The sequence below is a fragment of the Monodelphis domestica genome, chromosome 5 (genome assembly GCF_027887165.1).
Source record: "Monodelphis domestica isolate mMonDom1 chromosome 5, mMonDom1.pri, whole genome shotgun sequence".
NCBI classification, from domain to species: domain Eukaryota; kingdom Metazoa; phylum Chordata; class Mammalia; order Didelphimorphia; family Didelphidae; genus Monodelphis; species Monodelphis domestica.
The window spans coordinates 191,878,409-191,903,225 of record NC_077231.1 but is presented as its reverse complement, the minus strand read 5'-3'; the positions used below and the strand labels follow the sequence as shown (position 1 = coordinate 191,903,225).

The following is a 24,817-nucleotide window of genomic DNA, read 5'->3' as shown; positions in this document are numbered from 1 at the left end:
CCAAATTATTTTAACTAGCTCTGTGTGTTTCCCCCCCCTTCTGGAGTGCCTTTCTTAGATTAAACATATTACAATTTCACAGTATGCAATTTCACAAGTGATGTCTCCGACAAGGAAACATCAAACACATTTCACCAGAAACAGTTATTTACATCAACAGATGTTCAGCGTTTAGGCCATCTAATATTTTTAAGCTTCAGTTACCAAGAATTTGTTGATTTCTTTTAATCAGGATCCATCTGTTCTCTCGCTTAGATGAGTGGACGTGAATACTAAAATTGAATTAACCAGTCAAGCTTAAGAAAAACTACACAAATGTGTAATTCCACCTTCACACCTCACAGAAAGATTCTGCCAAGAAATATGTTTTATAATTAAATAGGAAAACAGTAATAACCAATCACACTTAAATCAAAAGTCCTTTTTAGGAAACATCCCTGAAGAAATGATGACTTTTAGAATCACATCTACCATTTTCTTGTAAACAGACCATCTCTCACTCACATATCACTTCCAATTTATTTTATTTTTGGTTGGCTTGCTTGATAGAGGTATGGAAGGGCTGAGAGAAAAATTTCCTTTTCTAATTTCATTTATAAGCAAAAGCTCAGCCACTGAAAAAATACTTATTTCCATTTGATTGTCAGTGGATTCAGTGATAAGCTAAATGTGAATTCAAGTAATTCTGGAGGTCCTTATTAAGTCACAGAGGTTTTCCAATTTCATTCAATTCAACAGATATTTCCTTGTATGTGCAAAACAGATTTTGACACAAATGGATGATTCTACAAAAAAATCTGAGAAATCTACCCCCCAACAAGTTGTTTGTTCAATGGAAGAATGCTGCATTTAGAATCCAAGAACTGGAATGCTAGAATTGTCACTTACAGCCCATGTGATCAAAGGCAAGGCAGATAACCTCATTGGGCCTTTAAAATGAGGAGGCTGGGCTTAAATAACCTCTCAGTTTCCCTCAATCTAAATTTATAATCCTAGGTTTTTTCTTTATTTTTTGTTTGTGCCCCCTTCTATTCCATCCTAAGAGTATAGTATAGTAGGAAGGCACCCAGATTTATTATCAGAGGACATAATTTGAAAGCCTGCCTCTGTCTCTGTGAATTTGGTCATTTAACTTTAACCTCCTTGGGCCTCAGTTTCCCTCTCTGTAAAAGAAAAGGTTCAGACTAGGTAGCCTCTGATATCCCTTCCATATCTAAATTGATGATTTCTTGAACCAAAGTTTCTTCACCTGGGTTCCCTGAACTGAACTGAAAAAAAATTGGTATTTCAATATAATTATTTCAATATAATATGTTTTCTTTGTAATTCTATTATTTTAGGTTATGCATTTAAAATTTTAATCATGAGAATGGGTCCATAGGCCTCACCAGATGGCCAAGGTGTCCAGTGATTTTAAAAAATATTATAAAACTTTCCACATTTAATTATCTTTCCATATACAGAAGCAACCACATACATATCTATGAAAATATATTACAGCCAAAATCAAACATATTCATGTCTCTAGGTGGAAAGAACGATTGAATTTATAAATATTTATTCCTATGTCCATTGAAACAATGATTTTTCATGATCGTCTTAAAGCCACTGGGGTCCACCAGTAAATAAAAATGTGTTTTAATTTTCACAATTATGTCTGAATTTGGTATTTTTCACATTTTTAATAGAAGGAAGGAGGAAGAACATTTATTAAATACGTGCCCTGTGCCAGGCTCTGTGCTGAGCGTTCAGAGATATCTCATTTCATTCTCATGATAAGCTGAGGAAGCAGGTGTTACTATGATTTCCATCTATTCTGTGTAGGCTGGCGTAGGTTTATAGCACATAGAGACGTGCCTCTGAGTATACACACCAAAGCAGGGTTCAAAAAAAATATGGTGGGGACTCGAATTGGAATCCTGCCTCTGTCACCAGCTGGCCTCAGTATCCTCAGATATATTATGAGCTATTTAAGAGCTTTCTTCTAGCTTTAATACTGTGATTCTCTGATGACTCTACAATTTATCAGCCTAGCAAAGAAAAGGTGCTTCTACGGTGCCGGATGGTTTCATTTCCAGTACAAATAAGAAGTAACTCTGCTTGACCAAGAGGCAGAGTCACTGAGTAGATAGGGTGTCGGGCTCAGAGTCAGGGAGAACTGAGTTCAAATTGAACCTCCGATACTTACTGTATGACCCTGGACAAGGTACTTAACCTCAGTTTCTCTATCTGTAAAATGGGGATAATAATACATCTACCTCCTACGGTTGTTGTGAGGATGAAATGAAACATTAATTATAAAGTACTTAGCACAGTGCCTGGCCCATTGTAGGCAATGCATAAATGTTTATTATTATTGTTGTTAATTATTCTGATACAGCCAGGGTTGAATCTTGTTAGCCCGGGCAAGTTTAACTTGTTGGTGTCTCCCAGGCAATTTTTTATCACAAGAAGTTGTAGGGAAGGTGGCAATCTGCTTTGGTGGAATTTCCTCACTGGGAGAATTCCACGGAGGACCAATTCCCCTTTCCTCCCTCCTGTCCTGCCCAAAAGAAATGTTTTATAGATGCCATAACATTATTTCAAAGGTCTGTGATTTCTTCCGTGGGGACTTTCTCTGCACATGAAGACTGTGATCTCTCAGTCACCTCATAAAATGTCTGTGAGCTGCTCGGGCTACAAAATGAATGAGTGGTGACTGATTCCCTGGTGACGAGCAAGGCCTTTGGTCATTCATTAGTGCGCTCCTTGGGAAGAGATTCTCTTTGCTGCTCTTCCACTACACTTCAGGAACCCAATAATACTTCCATGCCATGCCTGGGCATTATAATAAAGCTTAACTGGAAATTTCTACATGGTCTTTTTAAGGTTTCTCAAAATAATTTCATTTCTTTGGCCATTTCCAAACAATCAATGAGAATCTCAGTTCTTTCTGTTTTTTTTTTTTCCAGAATGTGACTCCATGAGAAATTATGCATAATCTAGTCATTGTGATTTTAAATATTTCTTCTGAGCTAACATACCTTTCTTATATGTTGACATGATTAATTGCTATACATCGATTTAATATAGGATGCAGAGAGCATTACCAACACTGACACCCTATTATAGAAATTTCCAGGGACAGGTCTACAAGAAAGGAGTCAATAGGAGATCTTTAGTTTAAATTACACAAAAGCTCTTAGAAAGATAGGAAAACTGAAACATTAGAAAATAGAACAACATGAATTTATACTAGACCATGTGTCTGAAGTGTCTGAAAAAGTTTCCTTTTTAACTTTTCAATATAAGATGGTTTTACAATGCTTTTATTTCTTTTAAACCCTTACCTTCCTCTTGGAATCAATACTGGGTATTGGTTCCAAGTCAGAAGAGTGGTTAAGGCTAGGCAATGGGGGTCAAGTGACTTGCCCAGGATCACAGCTGGGAAGTGTCTGAGGCCAGATTTGAACCCAGGACCTCCCATCTCTAGGCCTGACTGACTCTCAATCCACTGAACTACCCAGCTGCCCCCTACAATGCTTTGAAACTGCTTAAATCAAATGTTTTGAGCTTAAAGACTATTATACCACAGGCATGTTCCCAAAGACAAATTTCCCAGAGGTGAGGGTAGTGATTAATACATGTTCCTCCCTAACTCCAGATCTCTTTTTGACTTCTCTCCTTTTGTAGGGAATAATCTGTGGGCAAAAGTAACCCAAAGTTTATCTTATTCTTTCTTAAAATTTTATTTAATTGATTAATTTAGAGGATTTTTCCAGGATTACAAAAATAATGTTTTTCCCTCCCCTTACTCTAATCCCTCCCATAGCTGATGCCCAATTCCACTGGGTTTATCTTATTCTCACAAACATTCATGTGCAGCTAAATCTTGGGAATGACATCTTATTTTGAGGCCAACATGCATAGTGATGGGGCAAATGTCAGCTATGACTCTATTCTGAAACTGGTTTCAATTTCCACAGAAACCACAAGAAATCTTTTTTAGTGCAAGTAGAGAAGACAATACCTCGAAAGTCTGGACCATCTATATTTCCCTATCCTACTTCTTCAAAGGAGACAGTTAATGACTTCTTTAGAACTTCCCAGAGAAAGTCCTCAGAACCTGAGTCATCTTTATTATATGACTTGAAAATGTTGTTTCCAATATCAAAATATGTTTCTTAGAGTAAGTTAATAATTAGTGTACATTCTTTGAGCCTATGTCAAATAAACAGTAAAAGGTGATGTGTTTCCAGAATAGGAATGTCATCCAATGATCTTTTTATTTATTTTAAATTTTATTTATTAATTAATACAATGATCATTTAAAAATGTCACGTATGTAGACAAACAAGAACTGGCTAGTTTATCCTTTCTTGAAACTGTTTTAGAAAAATGTGTATTGGGTGAGCCATCAAAAAAGTAGGGCTGAAAAGTGATGAAAGAAAGAAATGATAAAGAGCGGAGCATTAGAAAATGAAAGATACTTTCTCTCATCTCTATGCTTTGGGTACTGAGATTTTGCAGAACAGCATGGCAAGGTTATAGGAAAAATGGTTAATGTATCCACACCAAATAAAGACTTTTTAAAAAAATCAGCACTTGTAAAAATGATATACTCCCCCCTCAGTTTTTAAAGACTATCCATATGCCTTTCCTTATTTTCTTCCTTCATTTCCCTTCCCTCTTTTTTGAGAGGGAGGAGCTAGACAACTATTTCAATGACTCTTCTTGGTGGGCTGCTTGCAGAAACCTTACTTCTTATATAAGTGCCTGTGAAATGCAAAACTCTTGGCTAGTGTTTCAGCTAAAGTGTTTTAGCTGCTGGCTCTGTCTGAATTTATTTTTTTAAAATAAGAGTTAAGTTATAAATATTAAGCAGCAATATACCTTCCACTGCTGACCCTTCAAAGTCTTGAAGTTGTTTTCATTTTCATCAGTGTCTATTTTTAAATGTACTTAAGAAGTCACTCCCAGAACTAATGCAGGTGACCAGAAAAGGGAAAAAATGGTAGTTTACACTTACTGTTCTTAAAATCATCTCCTATCAACAATAACAACTATTGGTTTAATGTGACCAGTTCTTCTATTGTTTAGTTTTCTATTCCATTGCTATAGCAATTTAAAAAAATGAGGTGAATAATACAAATGCATGCCAATGCTAGAAACCACATAGAACTGGCTATGTTTTATGGCTAAAAAAGTAATATAAGTCTGCAAGTGGTGAATGTTTTGAGGAGCATACATGTTTAAAAAGTAAGAAAAGATCACAGTAAAATATAACAACCACAAACCATTAAACACTTCTTTTCTTTTGGCATCTAATAGTTATTCACACAATAATTCAAAAGCATTACCTGAAATAGGAAAGATGGGAGTTGGTGGGGTTGAAATGACTCGAGGTGATGTGCTATCTTCTAAGTAAAAATGTGCAGTCTGAAAACATTTCCTGGAGAGAGAAACAAGGGCAGATGACACCATGAAATGTTTTAAATAAAAGGGAAGGTCTGGATTCTTGGAAACTGATGGCAGTTCAACTCAATTTAGCAAGCATATATTATGTATGTACTATGTGCTAAGCACTATGAAATATGTGAATATAGAAATATCTTTAAAACCCAAGTATTTCTTAAATTGAATTAACAAACCTTCTACAGCATATCATAGAGAAATCTTATAACTGAATGGTATCGTCACTACTCCATTCCATCCCACCCCAGTTCATTTTATTTTTACCTGTACCAGATGCAGAAGAAAGAGCAGAGATCAGACATACTGAAAGAAGAAAAGGCACTTGGAGCTCTGGTTGGTACTAAAGTACTTTGCTGAGAAATGAAATTTCCCACCAACCCCAGAAATCAATCTTCCACCGTACTTCTATCATGTATCCCCTCCATTGCATGGGAACAGAAGAGAAGCTGGAGAGATGATCTATTTTCTTTAGCGTATCGAGAGCTGTCTTCTATTTCGGTTTTTTAACTGCTTGTAAAACGAGGCACGCTGTGATTAAGTGGAATCGAGAGATCACAGTAGTGCCATTTTGCTAATAATAATAAAAAGAGGTAGTCTCATATTTGAACTATGATAATATGGTAGTGACAGACCCAAGCCAAGAAAATCATCATGAAGCAGGCAACTGGAAGCAAGAGAGTTTTTCTTTCCAACAGATGCTAGCTTTGCTGATGAGGGGTTTAAGAATGAATACAAATGGAATCAGCTGCAACTCTGACCTAAGATGTAACTTGCATCTATTTTCATTCAGATAATAAGTGTAGCATCTGGTTAGAGCAAACTTGAAACTATTGAGAGGGGTAAATAACCAACTGCTGCTTTAAAGCAATGTAAACCACCCTTAATTAAAAAACTCAGATAATTAAACCTGCTAATGACACTCTTTGATGTGGCTCGTTTAATTTATTTAAAACATTATTCACAAGTGGTTAATTTTAAATAGAAATATATGTATAAGTGAAAAATAATTTTAATTTTATGAAATTCAAGTTATAGAAGGGTTATTCTAATGTGGTTTAAAGCAAAATATGGTCCAAATGTAGCTATTTTTAGTAACTTATACTGCTTAGAGTGTTTCTTGAAGCTATAACGGGTGTGAGACAGCATATAATTTATTTATTCATCTTCTTAACAATACATAGCAATGATATGCTACATGAAAAACTGGAAGCTATGTTTTGAGAAGGATAGGGAAGGGCAAGCCTTTGGGGGAAATGACACTGAATTCAATTATGAAGGAACCAAAGACAAAAAGGAAAGACATAGAACCTAGGAATAGGGATGCAGCTTCCAAGATAAGGGGACGAATTGGTGGGACGTGTTTGGAGATGTGAATCACTGCTTTACTCTTTCTCCAAACCTTCAATTATCAGCTTCTTTGGATTCCAGACCCCCTTTGACTCTAAAAACTACTGAGTCCCCTCCCAAGCAGGTTTTGTCTCTGGATTTTATTTTTTCAATATTTACTGTATTTGAAATGAAAAAAAAAATCATTGTATTATAGTTTTGACCTCAGGGATTTCTTGAAAGCATCTTGGGGTTCCCTGGGAGGTCCCTTGACCATATTTTGAAAAGTTCTACTCTTAGCTTAATTCTTATCATTGTTCCTCATTTTGCTTCATTCCAGTGGCTCTGTAGATGGAGTGCTGGGCCTGGAGTCAGAAAGACCTGAGTTATAATGTGACCTCCAGTGCTTCTAAGTTATGTGATCCTGGGCAAGTGTCTTAACTTCTATTTGCCTCAGTTTCCACAACTTTAAATGAATGTAATAATAGCATTCATCTTGCAGGGTTGTTGTGAGGGTCAAATAAATAATACTGATAAAACACACTTAGCACAGGGCTTGGCACATAGTAGGCACTATATACATGATTTTTCTCCTTCCTTCCACTACTTCCTTTTCCTCATGCACCAAACCTTTCAGATGCCTTACTAGTGTAGCTGCCTTCCTCTGGGTTCACTCTAGCTTTGCTATGTGGTGCCACAGCCTGAAAGTCATGCTCTAAATCTGTTTTGGATTGTAGGCATCCACGGAGTGTGTGCTGGGTGTGCTTGGGTAGATCATAATAGATGGGACTATGGCTTAATCTGACGTAAATTCTATTCCTGGTTAATGCAGCCTAAGATATTACCAGCTTGTTTAGTAATCACTCTGTAGTGAAGAATCACTAAGCTTGCGGCTAAATGAAATCCCAAGGTCTTTTCCTCGCTATTTTGGAGTCATATTCCCCTATGCTACACTTCAAACCAATGGAACTTTTACAACAAAATACAGGAGTTCCTGTTTTCTCTTGTTCAATTTCATCTTGTCAATTTGCTCTGCATTCTATTCTGTCAATATATTTGAATCTTGAATTTATCAAACATATTGGCTATCTCTTCCTAAGGACTTAAAAAAAGTAAATTTTTCATGGTTTTGTCAGTGGCAAAATTGTTGAAGAGAATGAGGTGCTGGGGACGGTCCTGTGGTATTTCATACTACATCGAGTTAACACAGAGCCATTAAAATGCTCTTCGTGATTAGGTAAATATGAAAAGGGAGCAGTTTGAAACATTGTCCATCCATTCCACAAACAGCCATTAAGTATCCCCTGTCCATGGGAGGGAGACCCAGAAGGAGACAATAGAAATGATGGTCCCTCATAAGCAGGAGTGAAAGCAGAGGGCACACTTAGGGATCTAATGATGGTTAAGGTGGTTGGAGTCCCTGTACTATTAAATCAAGGGGTTTGGATGCTGGGCAACAAGGTTTGTATCTGAGAACCAGGCACTGAAGTCATGATGATTATATGATTAACATTAGTTGCACTATTTAGCGCGTTAGTCCGTATAGCTCATAAATTAGTATATTGAACTTTTAAAGAAAAAATTAGCAAGTTTAATTAATTAGCAAGATATCCAAACCAATGGTATCTCACTCTCTAATTCCATGTCTCATTATTCCTTATCTGGACTATTTTAAAAAACTCCTTATTCATTCCCCCACCTCGTATCTTTCTGTAATCTAGCTTCCATTCGGGTGTTGCTGTTGTTCAGTTGTGTCCAATTCTTCATGACCCATCTGGGGTTCTCTTGGCAAAGATACTGGATACTGGGGTGGTTTGCCATTTCCTTTTCCAGCTCATTTTACAGATGAGGAAACTGAGGCAAGGTTAAGCGGCTTGCTCACAATCACCCAGGTAGTAAGTGTCTGAGGCTGGATTTAAACTCAGGAAGATGAGTCTTCCTGATGACTGGTCCAATCCTCTATACATTATGCCCTCCTTGGCGAACTTTTTTCTGAGTTCAAGTGCCCAGAGGACAAATTCAAGCTCTCTGTGAGCCCCAGGATTGCCTGGGTTGAGGGAGAAAGCACTTGCTTTGGGCTGCTGGACAGAGGGGTGGGACAGGCAAAAAAAAAGTCCTCAGGAGCTGGGAAGAGGGAGGAAGGAGCAGCTCCCTGAGTGTTGGCTCCGCCTGGGTGCTATATCTTCACCCATGCTGCACTATGCCACCTGGCTGCTCATTCAGGTACAAAAGTGTTATTTCTAAAATAATCAGATCATGTCACTCCCTTGTTCAGTAACTGCACTGGCTCTATATCTCAAAAATCAAATATGACCTCCTCTACTGGGCATGTAGACCCTTTCTGACCTGGGTCCAATTTGCCTTTCTAGCCTTATTTATGTATTAATATTCTTCACAACTCTATGTTCCAGTCAAAACAGCCTCCTTGCTATTTCTCTCCCATAACAGTTTCCTATTTCCATGCCTTGGCATAAACTGACCCTAATTCCTGGAATATACTTCCTCTTTATCTGTGCCTCTCTGAATTTCTGACAGTCTTCAACACTAAGCTCAAGAACCACTCAGCAGATCAGCTTCCAGTGACTTCCCACCAAATCACTTCTATTTGTTTTCTTTATGTTTGTGTGCACTTCATAAGCATTGACCTAACGCAGAAAAATATTTGGATGGCCAATGAAAGAATTCATATCTATGCTTCATTCTTGTCTTTGTGTGCCTTAAGCAGCATCTTGAACATAGTAGGCAGTTAAGAGGTATGTCTACTGATCTATAGAGTAGAGAAAATGGCAAGACCTTTAAGGGATTTTTATTAGTAATATGGTAAGGATGACATTTTCTCCAAGGTATAATACTAGTTAAAAAATTACAACCAACCCTTCACTATGTAAATAACACTACACCTAATCATTATTAAGAAGACCATTAAATTTAGAGCTAGTATATTTCAAATTCATCAGTTCTTTTTTTTTTTGTCAAAAATTATCTTCTTTAGTGAGGAGAGGAGAGGGAGGAAGGAAGATAACCTGGGAACTTTAATGTAGCAAACAAATAAATACATTTTAAAAATGAGAGCTTAGAGAGATTGGAGATTGAGTTCAATTTCCTCATTTTGCAGATAAAAGAATTAACCCCATGAAGGTTTTATAACTTCCTCATTGTCACAGAACTTGTTAAGAAGTAGAAAAGTCAATGTTCAGATCTAGGTCTTGTGACTCTAAATCTAGAGGAGGGATAATTAAAGAGAGGGTAAAAGATTAGTCCTAAGCAAGCCAACAAGCAAACAAAACCCCTTTAAGGATATAAAAAAATATGCTTGCTTATAGCTCTTTTTTTGTGGTGGTGAAGAATTGGAAATAGGAAGGATACCAATCAATTGGAGAATGGTTGAATAATTTATGCTTTCCTACTATACTATAAAAAATGACCAAAGGGATAGTTACAGAGAAATCTGAGAAAACTTGTATGAACTAGTGCAGAGTTGAATGAGCAGAACCAGGAGAAAAATGTATTAAGGAACAACAATATTGTATTGACAGACATTTTTTAAAGACACTAGAACTGTGATCTGAGCAACTGACCAAGCATGATTGCAGAGGACTAATGATGAAACATACTACCCACCTTCCGACAGAAAGTAAAAGATTCAGAATTCAGATTGATACATGTGGGTACTTGGCAAAGTACAATAAAAAATAAACTACATAAGTCTGTAATGAGATTTGGATTTGCTTTCTTAGTTGGAAAGTGGGGATTAGTGAGAAAAAGAGAAGGCAGAATTTTTTCTGATTAAAAAAATCACTAAAATTATGATATGTCAAGTACCATATAAATCCAATAGCACATAAGTCTCTGCGATGAGATCTGCCAGAATTTTACTAACTCACGGGGGTATTGGAGAAAGATTCTAATTGCTCCCAAGAGAAGATTGTTAAATTTTTGGTGTGAGTAGGTATGTATGTATGCAAGTTACAAATCTTTTTTTATTGATTGTCTAAACTTTAGAAAGTAATGGAGAAATGTTAATTATGCACCATAAACATGTACATTAGTATATGTTTATATGTATGTACATATATATGTATCATTTCTAGAAAGTCAACATTTACCAGTACATCCCTGCGTATGGAAATTTTGCATATTTTAAGGGTTGTTACTAGGAAAATACTACAAAAATTATGAGTTATCATTATTATTTTACTTATTATTTTCAATGGCATGTTCTAGAAACACTTTTAAAATAATGGGATTATATGTATAGATATAAATATAGATATGTGTAGAAATAGTATTATCTCTTCCAGATATGAGACAGTAGAAAGAGGAAAGATCACTAGGTTTGGAATCAGATGATATTGTTTCAAATTTCAAACTGTGACTTCCATCCTGTGTGACTGGGAAAATCCTTTAACTTCATTCCCTTCTGCAAGTTAAAGAGGTTTGATTAGATGATCTCTGAGGTCTCTCCTAGCTCTAAAATATATGATTCTTAGGGGATTAGCTGTTAGTCACCCAAAGTCCTTACTCATTTTCTCACTTCTTCATTCCAAAATGAATCATGGGTGACATGTGCTAGAGATGGAAGAATTTCTACAAACTTTTTGCCTTTTGGGTTAGAAACTTTATTGGTTTTTATTCTTGGGACATGAGTCAAATATAATCATGCATATATCAGGGTATAGGCTAAAGGATTAAATATTTGTGAATTTTAACAGATAAGTGTTGTTAATGTTGTTTGACATTAATTCCTATTGAATGCTCAAAAATTTCAAGCAATGGTTTTTTAATATGCCTGCAGAATAAATTGATGCTTGATATGTGTGTGACCTGTGAGGAAAATTCAGTGAATTCTACTGAGTGTGGGGTATAATTCATCTATATATGATTTCCAAAGACCAAAGAGAACAGTATGGCATTATTAGTGAATAGAGAACTAGATAAGTTCTTTGTTCGAATTTCACCTTGGACACATACTGATCCAAGTCATTTAACATCTTTGGGCTCTAGGCAAGTGTCTAAGTGTAATTTGCAAAAAAAAATGTTCTGCCCTGCACTGGTAGAAGAAGTTCCCTATGTCAGAGAAATGATAATACAGTCCCTATTCTTTAATGAGCATCCACGATATAATTGTCCCAAGCTAAGCAATAAGTTTTTACCAGCAACCTAGAAATGGAATAGAATGAGAGGTAGATATAAGTTATAGAGTGGCAGCAGGAGGAAAAAGTCTTAAAAGGAAAAAATATGCAAACAGATCTAATATTTGAACTGGAATATAAAACTGTTCAAATAAATCACAGAGGAAGGATAGAACTTTGAATGAATTTGGGGGGTTTCTGCTGGCAAAGGATAGGCTCTTATTTTAAAAAGGAAGTCTGAGGGTAATGATGTATTATGATAAGAGAGCTGGGAGTGCGTAAAACACTTTAAGATTCCCCATATGCTTTATATTCAAGGGAATGCTAGTAAATGTTTAACCTTCAGTTCTCTGAAATTTCATTATAAATCTTTAAGTTCAATGTGATTTATTAACAGTTTCCCCATCATTTAAAAAATTTTACAATCAACAAAATAACAACTCAATGCCTAAATGGCAGTATTTGTCAATTTCCAAGATATAAATGTTCACAATGAAAAGTTTTAAAAAATGATTTTTTGAAGGAGCTCCAGAGGACAACTTCACTATATCTGTGGTGGTATTTGACTCTGACAAAACCTGAGAGGCATTATTATCCCCATTTTACAGGGAAGGAAACCGAATGTCTGAGAAGTTAAATAATTCGTCAAGCAGTCTTGATTTGAATCCAAGTTTCTCCTGATTTTAAGTCCAGTGTTGTTTTCACCAATGCCCTCTGCTTCTTGGAGATCTGTGCATTATATCTTATAGAAAGCTAGGAAGAGGTTTGTGGTAGGATGAACGAATTAGTCTCCCCTCTGACTTCAGTGATAATCTAGTCTAACTCTCATTTTTCTAATGAGGAATCTGAGACCTGTAGAGGTGGTGTGATTTAATCAAGGTTGTACAATTTATAAGTGGCAGGTCCAGGATTCAAGTATGAGTCTTCATTTTACTTTCTTTATCACCTTAATATAGTATGATCCTACAGGGCACATGGATATAGTTTTCACTTGGGTTTTGTTTCTGCTTAAAATCTGTATCATTTTCTCCTTCTGAAGAGCCACTTATGCATTGTTCTTTGCTGAAAACATTTCAATGAGGGACTGTCACATGTAAATTCTGCCCTAAAACATCTGGAAAACTATTTCAAAGCATATTATTTAATATATAAGAAGATTCAACATCAATATTCCATCTGTTCTGTATAAGCAGCAAACATCTTCACGACTATGTGCTAAGTGTTGATAACTATGTCTCCCGCTAATTATCACCAGGCAATGAAGAAAAAAGTGATGACTGTTTTAAACTTGTAGACATAGGTCCTATCAATCAATGTTAACCTGATTATTTAATTTACACCTTTTCAACACACTAAGCATTTAGATCTAAAATCTGGAAATATGTAATTCCTATTACATTTCTTTGAATACTTGTAAAAATGCGAAATAATATTTACAGTGTTGCTTTCGTTATAGACTTACACAACGTCTGCTTAAGATCTTATCTAGTATAATTATCAGCTTTTAGAAACTAGATTTGTGGTAAGTCTTGTATACGAGATACTTTGTATATGTCGGTGGAAATCAAGAGTTAAAGTAAATATACAAGTAGATAAAAAAGGAAAAAACTATAAAAGTCCCATAAGGTTTTTTGCCTAAAAAAATTTAGATGACTCTCCAAGCCTATAAACTTGTAAAAACCTAAGAAAGAGCTATTGTTCTTCTTGACTGACTGCTCTATTTGGAATACAAATCTGACACTACTGACCCAAAGCATGTATGTCCTCTGGATTAGTTTTTACAATACCTGCGACAGATTGCAATGCTTCATTAGACCCACGTTTTGCACCTTGTAATCAGTATCGAACAGCTGCATGATTGCTGCCCATGACAGAATGAAGACAAATGGCCCATAAGGGGATTAGTCCTCAGCCTCACAAGCACCATGCTCTGAGTATCTCAATGTGCGGACATGAATGTTCCTGCTAACACTTTTTTTTTTAATGAGAAAATTGAAGTTTTAATACCATCATTAATCGTGCCCAGTTTTTTAACTGGTAAAAATCTTATGGTATACTCGCATAGTCAAAAAACAATTATTATGTTTCTTTGTGCCAGGCACTGTGCCAAGTGCTAGAGATACAAAGAAAAGAAAAACAGTCTTTGCCCTCAAGGAGCTCACAATCTAATAAAGGAGGCAACATGTAAATAAATACGTACAAATAATGTGTAAGAAGAATAATAGCTGGCACTGATTAAGTGCCTGCAGTGTGCCAGGCAAAGAAGAAAAAACAAAGATAAAAAGGACGAGGCTCCTACCTTCAAAGCTTTAACCTACTGGGTGATAAACATGAAATAATCAGCATAAAATGTGAGAAGTACAGAGGAAAGGGATTGCTTCTGGCTGATGGAATCGGAGAAGGGTTCAGGGAGGACACAGCTTTTTGAGTTGGGCCTTGAAGGATAGATCATAGGATCCTCCATAGGATATATTTCAAGAGAGAGAGAAGAAGTGAGTGGGGCAATCCAGCAGAAAAGTGAAAGTCTGTTTTGGGTATGCACAAAATGGTAGTTTGGTTGTAGCAAGTGATAAGCCTAGTATAAATAGGAAATAATTACAGAGGGGAAGGCACTACAATTAAGAGCATTTGGGAAAAGTTTCATGTAGAAGATGGGATTTTATTTTGGACTTAAAGGACACCATAAAAGTCAGTAGACAGGAGTAGGGAACAGCTGGGTGGCTCAGTGGATGGAGAGCCAGGCCTAGAGACGGGAGGTCCTAGGTTCAAATCTGGCCTCAGCCACTTCCCAGCTGTGTGACCCTGAGCAGGTCACTTGACCCCCCATTGCCTAGCCCTTACCACTCTTCTGCCTTGGAACCAATACACAGTAGTGATTCTAAGACAGAAAGTGAGAGTTAAAAAAAAAGTCAGTGGATGGAGCTGTGAAGAGAGCTTTCCAGGCATGAGGGATAGCCAGAAAAAATGTTCCGAGTTGGGAGATGAAATTTTTGAATTAGAGGTCAATGCTGCTGGGCTGAACAGTAGGTGTTGAGGGTATCAGGTACAAGAAGACTGGAAAGGTTGCAGGGGGCTAGGCTATGAAGGGCTTTGAGATACTGGAGTAGTTTGCCATTTTCTTCTGCAGCTCGTTTTAGAGATGAGGAAATGGAGGCAAATAGAATTAAGCGACTTGCCTCGGGTCACACAGCTAATAAGTATCTGAGGCCAGATTTGAACTCGGGAAGATGAGAGTTTCTGACTTCAGATTCAGTGCTCTCTCTACGGCACCCCCTAGCGGCATCAGGTAGATATATGATATACAAACACATATGCATTTATGTATGCAGGTAAAGCACACTGTAAACCTTAATGTATTCAATGTGTTAGCGATGAGGATTAAGAGGATGATAATGATATAGTTAAATGTCTCCTCACTGAAGAATTTACTCTGTGATATCCCCAAGATGCTTGAAATACACCAATAAAAGGTAATCCACTAAAAATAAAGAAGGGCCCTGAATTGCCACCAGAGCATGTTCTGTTTTCTCCTGGGGGCAACAGAAAGTCACTGGAGTTCAGCGTAGGGGGTGACATGACTGGATGGGCCTTTGAGGAAAATTACTTTGGTAGTGGAGTGGGAGATGGATTGGAAGAGGGGAGAAACTTGAGGCAGGCTGGCTGGCCGGCAGTAGTGAGGGGAGGAGAGCCTGGATCACAGGATGGCAATGTCAGAGGCGAGAAGGAAGCGTAGTGGAGGGATGTTAGAAAGATTAGGTATGGGAGGGGAGGCAGGAAGGACTGGAGGAAGATAGCTCGTTGGGAGTGTGACGTACTGGGAGAATGGCACGGCTCTGTGATAAGAAGGAAGGTAGATGGAAGGTTGAGGGGCAAAGACAGTGAGAAGTCTGGACGTGTTGAGCTGAAGATGTCTTCTGGACATCAAGTTCAAGGTGTTTAAAGGGCAGTTGGATAGGGGAGATGGGAGATAAGCGGAGAACTGGAGCAGGATAGGTAGATCTGGTAGAGAGGGTAATTACATCCATGGAAGCCAGTGACATCACTAAGAGTGATGAAGGGGGAGAAGAGAAGAGGGTCTAGGGCAGAATTCTGGGGTGAAAGGGAGTGATCTGAAGGAAGATCCAGCAAAGGAGACTGAGCACAAATAGTTAGATTAGGAGGAAAATCAGGAGAGAGTGGTGCCCAGAAAACCTAGAGAGAAGAGAGTATCATAAAGGAGAAGGTAATGAAGAGTATCATAAGGGGACTCTAGGTGCATCAATGGATAAAGAGCCAGGCTTGGAGATGGCAGATCCTGGATTCAAATCTGGCTGTGTGACCCTGGGCAAGTCACTTTACTCCAATTGCCTAGTTCCTTGGAACTGATATTCAGTATTGATTTTAAGACAGAACATAATGTTTTTTTTTTTAATTTATTTTTTTTATTTTAATAGGGGTCAAGGACAATGACGACTGAGGAAAGGCCATTGGATTTGCAAGAATTAGTTAATACTAATCTTATTGCTAATAAATTGAACTGGTTAAAGATACAAAAACTGAGCAAGGACAGATTTACTACATGAATTAAACTTTATCTTTTCCCAAATACTCTATTATTCCTTTGCTTAGAAATTTAAAAAATATATATATATACATGAACATATTTCACATATTATATGTATGTATAATGAAATAATTGTATAAATTGGATTTTGGCTCAAAACCAAGAAAATATGTTTAAGAAAAGTGTAGTTGTCTGATGTTCTTCTTTCACCTCCTCTCCTCTCATCTCTAAACTCCTTTGATTGGAGGGTAGAGTACTAAACTTCTCTCAATGTTTTCCCTTTATAGAGGGAAGAAACTGGAATTTTATTTACTCTAGTTTGCATCAGCTGCTCTTCCTGGTTTCAACTCCTGGTTTCAATCTACTCTTCCCAGGTTAAAAGATCACCTCTAATCTTATGACCCACTACCTCCCTCAGCCTCCTCTCCCTTCTGGCCAGAGGACTGGAAAGTGAAGTACAAAACTCCTCCCAATACCTTCCTTTAACCTTCCTTTAGAGAAGGTAGAAACTTTAGCTCACTTCACTCTGTATTAACTGGTTTCAACACCACCAAATAAAATTCCCTGCACTGGGTGCCTGCCGGTTCTCCTGTTCTCCACCTTCCTTCCCCTTTTTGTGTGTCTCCCCCTCTCATTAGATTTTGGGGTTTTTGAAGGCAGGGACTATATTTTTATTAATTGAATTCTCAGGCTTTCGCACAATGCCTATCACATAGTAGGTGCTTAGGTTGATTGGATAAGATTGGATGATACTTCCTGCGTAATTTCAAAGAAAATTTTGGGAAATTGGAGAAATTTGGGGAATTTCTCTGCAATAGGAGTGGAGTGAGAAGGCCATTGGTTTTCCTTATCTATAAATTTAGTGAAAGAGTTGGACCAGTTGGCCTCTGAAGTCCTCTTCAGTTCTAGATCTATGATGAGGTGATATTGTACTTCTTATAATGAGCAGAAGGAAGTAAGAATGGACTAAGAAAATTACTATATCCACACTTCAATTCCATATATATATATATATATATATATATATATATATGCAAAGAAGTCTTTCTGTAAAACTCTCAACAAATTCATCTGCATACTTCCTTATTCTTGCCTATCTGGAGCATTGTGTCCCAAAAGACATTTAAACTATTCACACTGGCAAAGGAATGCATATTATTTCAAATGGTCTCTCCATGGGTATCTTGAATTATTAGTGAAACTTCCAGTGGAAGCATTAGAATGTTAGTCTCTGCCCTTCTGAGTACCAATCTAAAAATGATGAGATGTAGGATTCTGATGAAAACAGGTTCCAGTCGTAGCATGTGTCCCTGGGCAAATCACTCAACCATTTAACTTCTCTTAGTTTTCTCCTCCATGGATGGAATTTGGATTACAATTAGGCTCTTCTTAGATTTCCTAATTGATCTAACAATCTATTATTCTTGGATTAGGATCTGTGGTGTGTAATCGTCTGGAGAAACAATTCCTTGGCCAGACATCCCCAAGAGCTGCCAAATATATGACACTAATAGGACAGAAGAGCCAACAGTGTGAACCAGAAGCCTAAAGAGTTCATGTGATTTTAGGCTACATTGCAAAGCAGAAGGATCACTTCTAGCTCTGCCTTGGTCACCTCACATCTGGAATAATATATTCAGTCCTGGATATCACATTTTAGAAATGACATTTATAAACTGGAAAATGCACATAGAAGAGAAAACACAATGGTGTGAATGGACTTGAATAAATTGTCACATGGGAATCAGTTGAAGAAATTGGGGATGTTTCATTTAGAGAAGAAATGGCCAAGAGAAGGGAACCGAAAAACCATCTTCAGGTATTTGAAGAGAGCATTGAATGGAAAAGAGTTACACTTTTTCTTCTTGCCCCCAAAGTGAAAAATCAGGAGTTTGAGGTGAAAGTTTCAAAGAAGCAAATTTAAGTTTCATGCAAGGAATAGTGTTTTAGAAAAAAGTTAATAAAAAAGAAAAAGATAAGTTAATCAAAAGTAGAATGGATGTTCTGGAGGAGGTAATGGGTTCTTCTTTATTGGAGACCTTTAAATGAAGATTGGATGAATCCTTCAGTGGTATAATACAGGATACTACTGTTTAGTTATGGTTGATCTAGATAGTGTCTGAGGTTCCTTAACAAAGCTGAAATTCTTTAATTCCAGTGTGCAGTAGTTATAACTTCATGAAATGATTTAGATAAAACAAAAACAAAGGTCCTGTTATTGTATTTCATTATATGCTGTGTAAATGACTGAAATGAAGAAGACCATGTATGAAGATAATATGTTAATAAGACAAAAATTCATCCATGTGCAGGATTACAAAAATGTTTTCCTACTACTTGGATTTTATATTCTACTCTAAAACAAGCATAAAATAAGACTTACCTCTAATGATGCCCTAACCTAACCAATTTCTCACTCCATGAACAATTTACTTTAAGCTTCGCTATCTCACAAGTACATCATGGTCTATCTCCATGGTTTTGATCAGTCTGATTCTTCTCTCTGGTATGCCTTCTCACCTTCTCTTTGCTTATCCTAATCCTACTTACCTACCCTGGCGCAACTCAGATTCTCTACATTTTCCTTGAAAATCTCCCAATTTTTCAGAATCCACATGATCTCTCCTTTCTGTAACTCTCCATATCACTTATTGCCTATGACCTACATTTTTGATATATTTTCCTATATTTTGCTATATTTCCTGTATCGATCAGGAATTTATTATATATGCCAACTGAACTAGAGGGTAAGGACTTTTAGGGAAGATACCATGTCTACTATTTCTTTTGTATCCTTAATAGTTTCTCACATTTTGAAGGCATTTAATAAACAACTGAGTTAAATAGAGATGAACTATTTGGAAAAACATCTAGGAAATGGATATATTTATGGCAATATGAAGCTAGGAAAAATAATGCTAAAAAGAATGAGTTAAACACAAATCTTCAGAATAAAAGGTACTTTCTAACAAACAGGGCAGTAAACCATGTCCATATTTTAATAATTTAGTATTTTATTAAAATTCCATATAAGGCCTTATACTACATACTTGGCTACATACTCTGGGTCACATCATATACCAAATGTTCATAGAGCTATGCTATATATTTCTCTCTCTATAGAATACCATATTTAAGATAGGATTTTTCCTTAAGAATTAGAATAGGATATAATGGAGTTTACCATCTTTTCTTTTTAAGTTGTTCCATAAAGGGATAAGTTATACCCAAATCCAGTAATTTCTAGACTTTACTTCTGAAATCAATATTGTCCTACTTTAATGTTAGTAAATTAATACTTTTTTCTCTATGAGATTATCTGTAATTTAACAGTTCTTAAAAGGCATATAATAAAGCACATGCAAAGGATTACAGTTAAATAAGCATACATTGCTATTTCTAGATTAATTTTTCTAAAGAATGTACTTAAAAGACATGTTGATAAAAATAGATTGGAATTCAACATTCTCTTATTTGTTACTTGTCAACATGAAATTATAATTGTCAAAATAATTTATCTAAAACAACCAGAACCAAAGCTCTTTAATTTTACCTTTATCTTCTTGCCTTAATTATAGAAATCAATCATCCCCTTCATTAAATCTTATGTATACAAGATGGAAACTTGTTCATGACTACTCCAAGAAATAATTAAACTTCCGAGAAAATCTACTTAGAATATTTTTGACATCTGCTTATGAAGCACACCATAATGACAATCATATTATTTTACTAATCAGGACAGAATCTGAGCTACATGCAATGTGAAAAATCACACTTACCTCCAATAGATGAGAATACCCACTAGAACCACTAGACAGATAAAAGTCAGGGCTGATACGATCACAAGAGGTATAACGGTCTTCTTCTCTGATTCCAAACCCTCAGCTAGACCAATACGAGATTCATGGCTACTATTACTTGCTTCTGCAGTCAGAGAAATTGAGATATTTTGTATTTAAGCATAAGGAAAAGCAACTGAATTACTGAACTACTGAAATGAAAAAAGGATGTGTTGTTACTTACCTTGTTTGTTTTGGTTTTATAATATCCCATAAGATGAATAGTTTACAAGATATTTTTGGAAAACAAAGAATGCACTACTTGAAACAGAAGACATATAACAGTTCAATAGTAAATAACAAATCACCTTCTTAAGAACTTCAGAGTTTGTGTGTATATATAATATCTTTATATATATACATATATATTTAAAGGCAACGAGAAAGTTAAAGAATAAAGAAAATAAAAAATAAATGAAATGAAAATAAAGTAAGAATAGTTATTCATCATTAAAGTACATTTAGCAGAGGCAACAAATGCATTTTATTAGATCATCATTAAATATCTTGTCATTTTCAAATTTATTTAGATATAATTATTTATCTTTTGGCAATTAATACAAATCTTAATGCAACACAGCCAAGAATATTCAGATGCTTCAACTGATTTCTACTCTACTTAAAATTATCTTCTTGACTTTGAATGGTAGATAATTAAAATTTTTTATTTTGAGTTCCTTCTCTTTCCATTTTTCTTGATTAAAAATCAAAGTAATGCCTGTGAATTTAAGATTCACATAGTCCCAAGAATTCATTTTTAATTAAGAAAATTCAAAACAATGAGAACGTATGAATCTATTCTTTGTACTAATTTAAATGTATGGAAAAATGCCATTTCTCCTGCCCCTCACTGCCAATTGTTTATCTATTAAATCACTTTTTAATTGTTTTTCTAGATATAGAAAATCGTGGCACAGACAGTTTCTAGACGAAGTCCATTTGGTTCTTGAATTAGTCACTCCAGAAATAACTGTCACTGTGTGGGGTCACATAACTTAGGCATGTTGTTACCTGATGGAGGCATGTTGTTGCATGATACCACACAGAAAAGGAATGCCATTGAGTGTTGTCACCTGGTAGAGACATATTGTAGCACAGTGGAGGTGAGTGAAAGTGATTTTACATGGACATGTTGCTGTATGCCATCACATGACAGAGGCATGTTTGAGTCCACATGAAGATGACTCCACACGATGGAGTTATGCTGCTTCATGTCTAACATGACAAAGACATGCCATGCTGTGCTGTCACATGACAGGGGCATACTGTCTCATGTCATCACATGATTGGGATGAAAGATGTCATCGTATGATGTAAATCACATCATGTGGGTGTGTTAGGTACCATCACATGACATGGTATAGTACTGTGTTGTCACATGATGCCTGTTACCACCTGACTCAGACCCATTATATCTTCACATATTGGAGACATCGCCCTATTATAGAGATACATTATCACAGACAGGTATAACATTTTGTGTCATGACAAGACAACAGATGTATTGTTGTGTGTCTTCACATGATGGATGTGTGTCATTGCCTCCAATGCATGCCTTGGGCTGTCATTGTGTTTTTCCATGGTGGATGTATGTCACAGGTGTCACTTCATGTCATCATATGATGGAATTGTGCCATTGTGGATCCTCACACGATGGAATTCTTTTTTGTGATTGAAGTTTACATATTTTACCATATTCTTACCAGTATTTTCATTATTGCCGGAAAAAATGCTTCAAAGATATTATGGTTAGTTTTCTGCCATATTGCTAAATGAAATTGGGCTATTAACAGTCCTTGCCTGATATATCACTTGGCATGCATTAGGAAGGCAAGTCTAGAATTCATTAAACCCTTCATGAGAATCACTTCCTCAAAGATAAATAATCACACCACTCTGGCATAGGCATATTGTCACATGATGGAGACATGTTGTATGACATCACAAGGCCTGTCCATGGCCATCATATTGACTGTTATGTACACTTGGAGAAGCTTTAAAACCCCAAATTTTTCATTCAATTAATGTTAGGAAGTCTACAGACATTAGGATGGACTCAATATATATATATATATATAATCTGCATTTGGGTTTGCATCATTTGATTAACTTGCCAAAGTTGATGTTTTCCTAATGATCATCATGCTAACAGTAATAAAGTATGTGGGAATAATTTAATTATAAACATTTTAAAGAATACAAAATTAAACAATAAAATAAAAAATGAAATATAGTCTAAAATACATTAAATTGATATTTGAGATTTAAGATTTCTAAAAGGACTGTAACAGTGTTACCATGTAACAGTGACTTGGTAGTGAACAATTTTTATAGGCTCAAGGCTCAGTTTTTTACTCACCATCCAAAGAAAAGATTTTTTCTGGCAAATATCCCATGGTACTCTTATGGAGGAAGGAAGAAAATGTAACCTAGGTTCACTGCACATTTTGTATTGTAAAACTTTTCTATTATCTGATAGAAATAATGCAGCGAATAGCTATTTCCATAGAATGACAAAATAGGATAAAAAGTGGGGGGGAAGTTCAGTTATTGAGTGGCCACAATGGCAATGCACTACTTTCTCTGTTCTTCTCTTCCTCAGTCTAGATGGAAAGTTTCTATTTCTCCTAGATAGCTTTAGTCCATTGGGGAAGGTATATTTCCTAGCTACTACTTATTTCCATAGAATAGATATGGGTTGCTGAAATGCTCAGTAGCATGCCTAACAAGCTAGGCCATGCAGTGGATAGAGCAGTAGGCCTCGAGTTAGAAAGACCTGAGTTTGAATCTCAGCCTCAGGATCTTACTATCTGGGTGACCCTGGCTGGTAACTTAACTTGTTTGCCTCAGTTTCTTTCATTGTCAATGAAGATAACAATAGCACCTATTCCCAAGGTTATTATGAGGATTAAATGAAGTTCTAATTTGTAAAGCTCTTAGTACAAGGTCTGGCACATAGGAAGTGTTTAATTAATGCTTATCCCCTAATTCTCTCAACTAATCTGTTTTGCTTTGGATAAGGATATCTTAATTCTGCAGGAAAAATATTTAATGTTGGGAAGGTTAATCTTAAGACTGTTCTTATTTTTGATTGTAGGAGTACGGCCATTGGACAGACACAAAAGACAGAAGAAAAACAAAATACTGAGGTCTGTCGGTTACCCCTACCTGTACCAATGGATAGCATTTATACTAATGAGGTTTGTGCCATTGGCTGGTATGATCACAGTTATTATATTTCTTGATTCTGAATATTTGACTAGAATAATACATAGCTCATGATTATCATTTGTCTGGAATTATTAAATAAGCAAAAAACAATGATTAGACTCATTTTGGAGGTATTGACTTGATCAGCTGTTTGGATTTTTTTTTTAAACCTTTACCATTTTTCTTAGAATGGATGCTAAGGTAAGGCAGAAGAGCCCTTAATGGGTTGAGCAGTTAGAATACAGAGATTTGCCCAGGGTCACACAGCTAAGAAATTCCCGAGGCCAGATTTCAACCTTGGATCTCCCATCTCCACACCTGCCTCTCTATCCACTGAGCTGTCCTTTAGCTGTCTGAATTGCCACAAAATAATGCCACAGCATTATTTAGAAACTAAATTATTCAGTGTTTTCAAATATCAGCATATTTTGTTTAACACAGGAAAAAAAGCCAGTTTACCCAAAATGCCTTTTTAAAAACTTTTCAACCAGATTATGATAATATTTTGTACAAATAACTTATATCGCCATTTATAAAATATCCGATGGAACTCTCATTAGCTTATCTTGCTTGTAGCAATAGTTTGACATAAGTTTTCTAGCAAGAAAATGAATTATGAAAAAAATCATTTTACCATTAATGATGCTTGGGTTCTATTTGAAAGACCACACCACAATGCACATTTTGAAAAAAAATATATGCAATAGGATAAACATATATATACAATATTTATGAAACTATTTGAGATATGAAATGCTTAATCAATTAGGCATGAGGCTTAGCTACCAACAGATTTTCCCCCACTAAACATAAGCTGTTTATATAAAGTAAATTCAGTTTTATCTTTTCTCTCCATTTTATTTGACCAATGAAATGGGAAATTTATTAAGAAATAATTGGAAAATAAGTGATAAATATGGGTCTCTGAAATACTGTTACTGAAATCTGAAAATAAAATATAATTTTGGTGATAAAATTCAAGTCCTAAATATGGTACTTGTGTATCTCTTACTTATAAAATATAATTTCTAACCATGGTCAAATTTAGTATCTTATTTAAAGGAAATATTTGAATCTTTGTTATGATTAGAATAAAACATAATTTCTCTGAAAAACTCCTATAGGAACCAATACCAAAACAATAAGTACTAAGTACCTCATGGGTAGAAGGCACTATAATAGGTGCATTATAGTTAAAGAAGTAAATTCCAGCAGAAATGATTTGAGAAATTTTACAAAGGATTTCTCTCATAATACTAATGTCTATAAATTTAAAATCTATTATATTTTAATAATAGAAATTATATCCA

At 35.9% G+C, this 24,817-nt stretch overlaps 1 protein-coding gene across 4 annotated transcripts in view; it reads right to left on the bottom strand.

Annotated features, from left to right (window-relative positions):
* The window catches only part of PTPRZ1 (protein tyrosine phosphatase receptor type Z1), a 243,673-nt gene that overhangs the window by 42,714 nt on the left and 176,142 nt on the right, over window positions 1-24,817 (bottom strand). For all 4 annotated transcript variants that reach the window (XM_056799637.1, XM_056799634.1, XM_056799636.1 and 1 more), the window contains exons 13-14: window positions 20,238-20,382; window positions 5,340-5,431 (exon numbers count right to left, since the gene is read on the bottom strand). In XM_056799637.1, coding sequence (XP_056655615.1) covers window positions 5,340-5,431; window positions 20,238-20,382 — 237 coding nt within the window. The remainder of the gene's footprint in view (window positions 1-5,339; window positions 5,432-20,237; window positions 20,383-24,817) is intronic.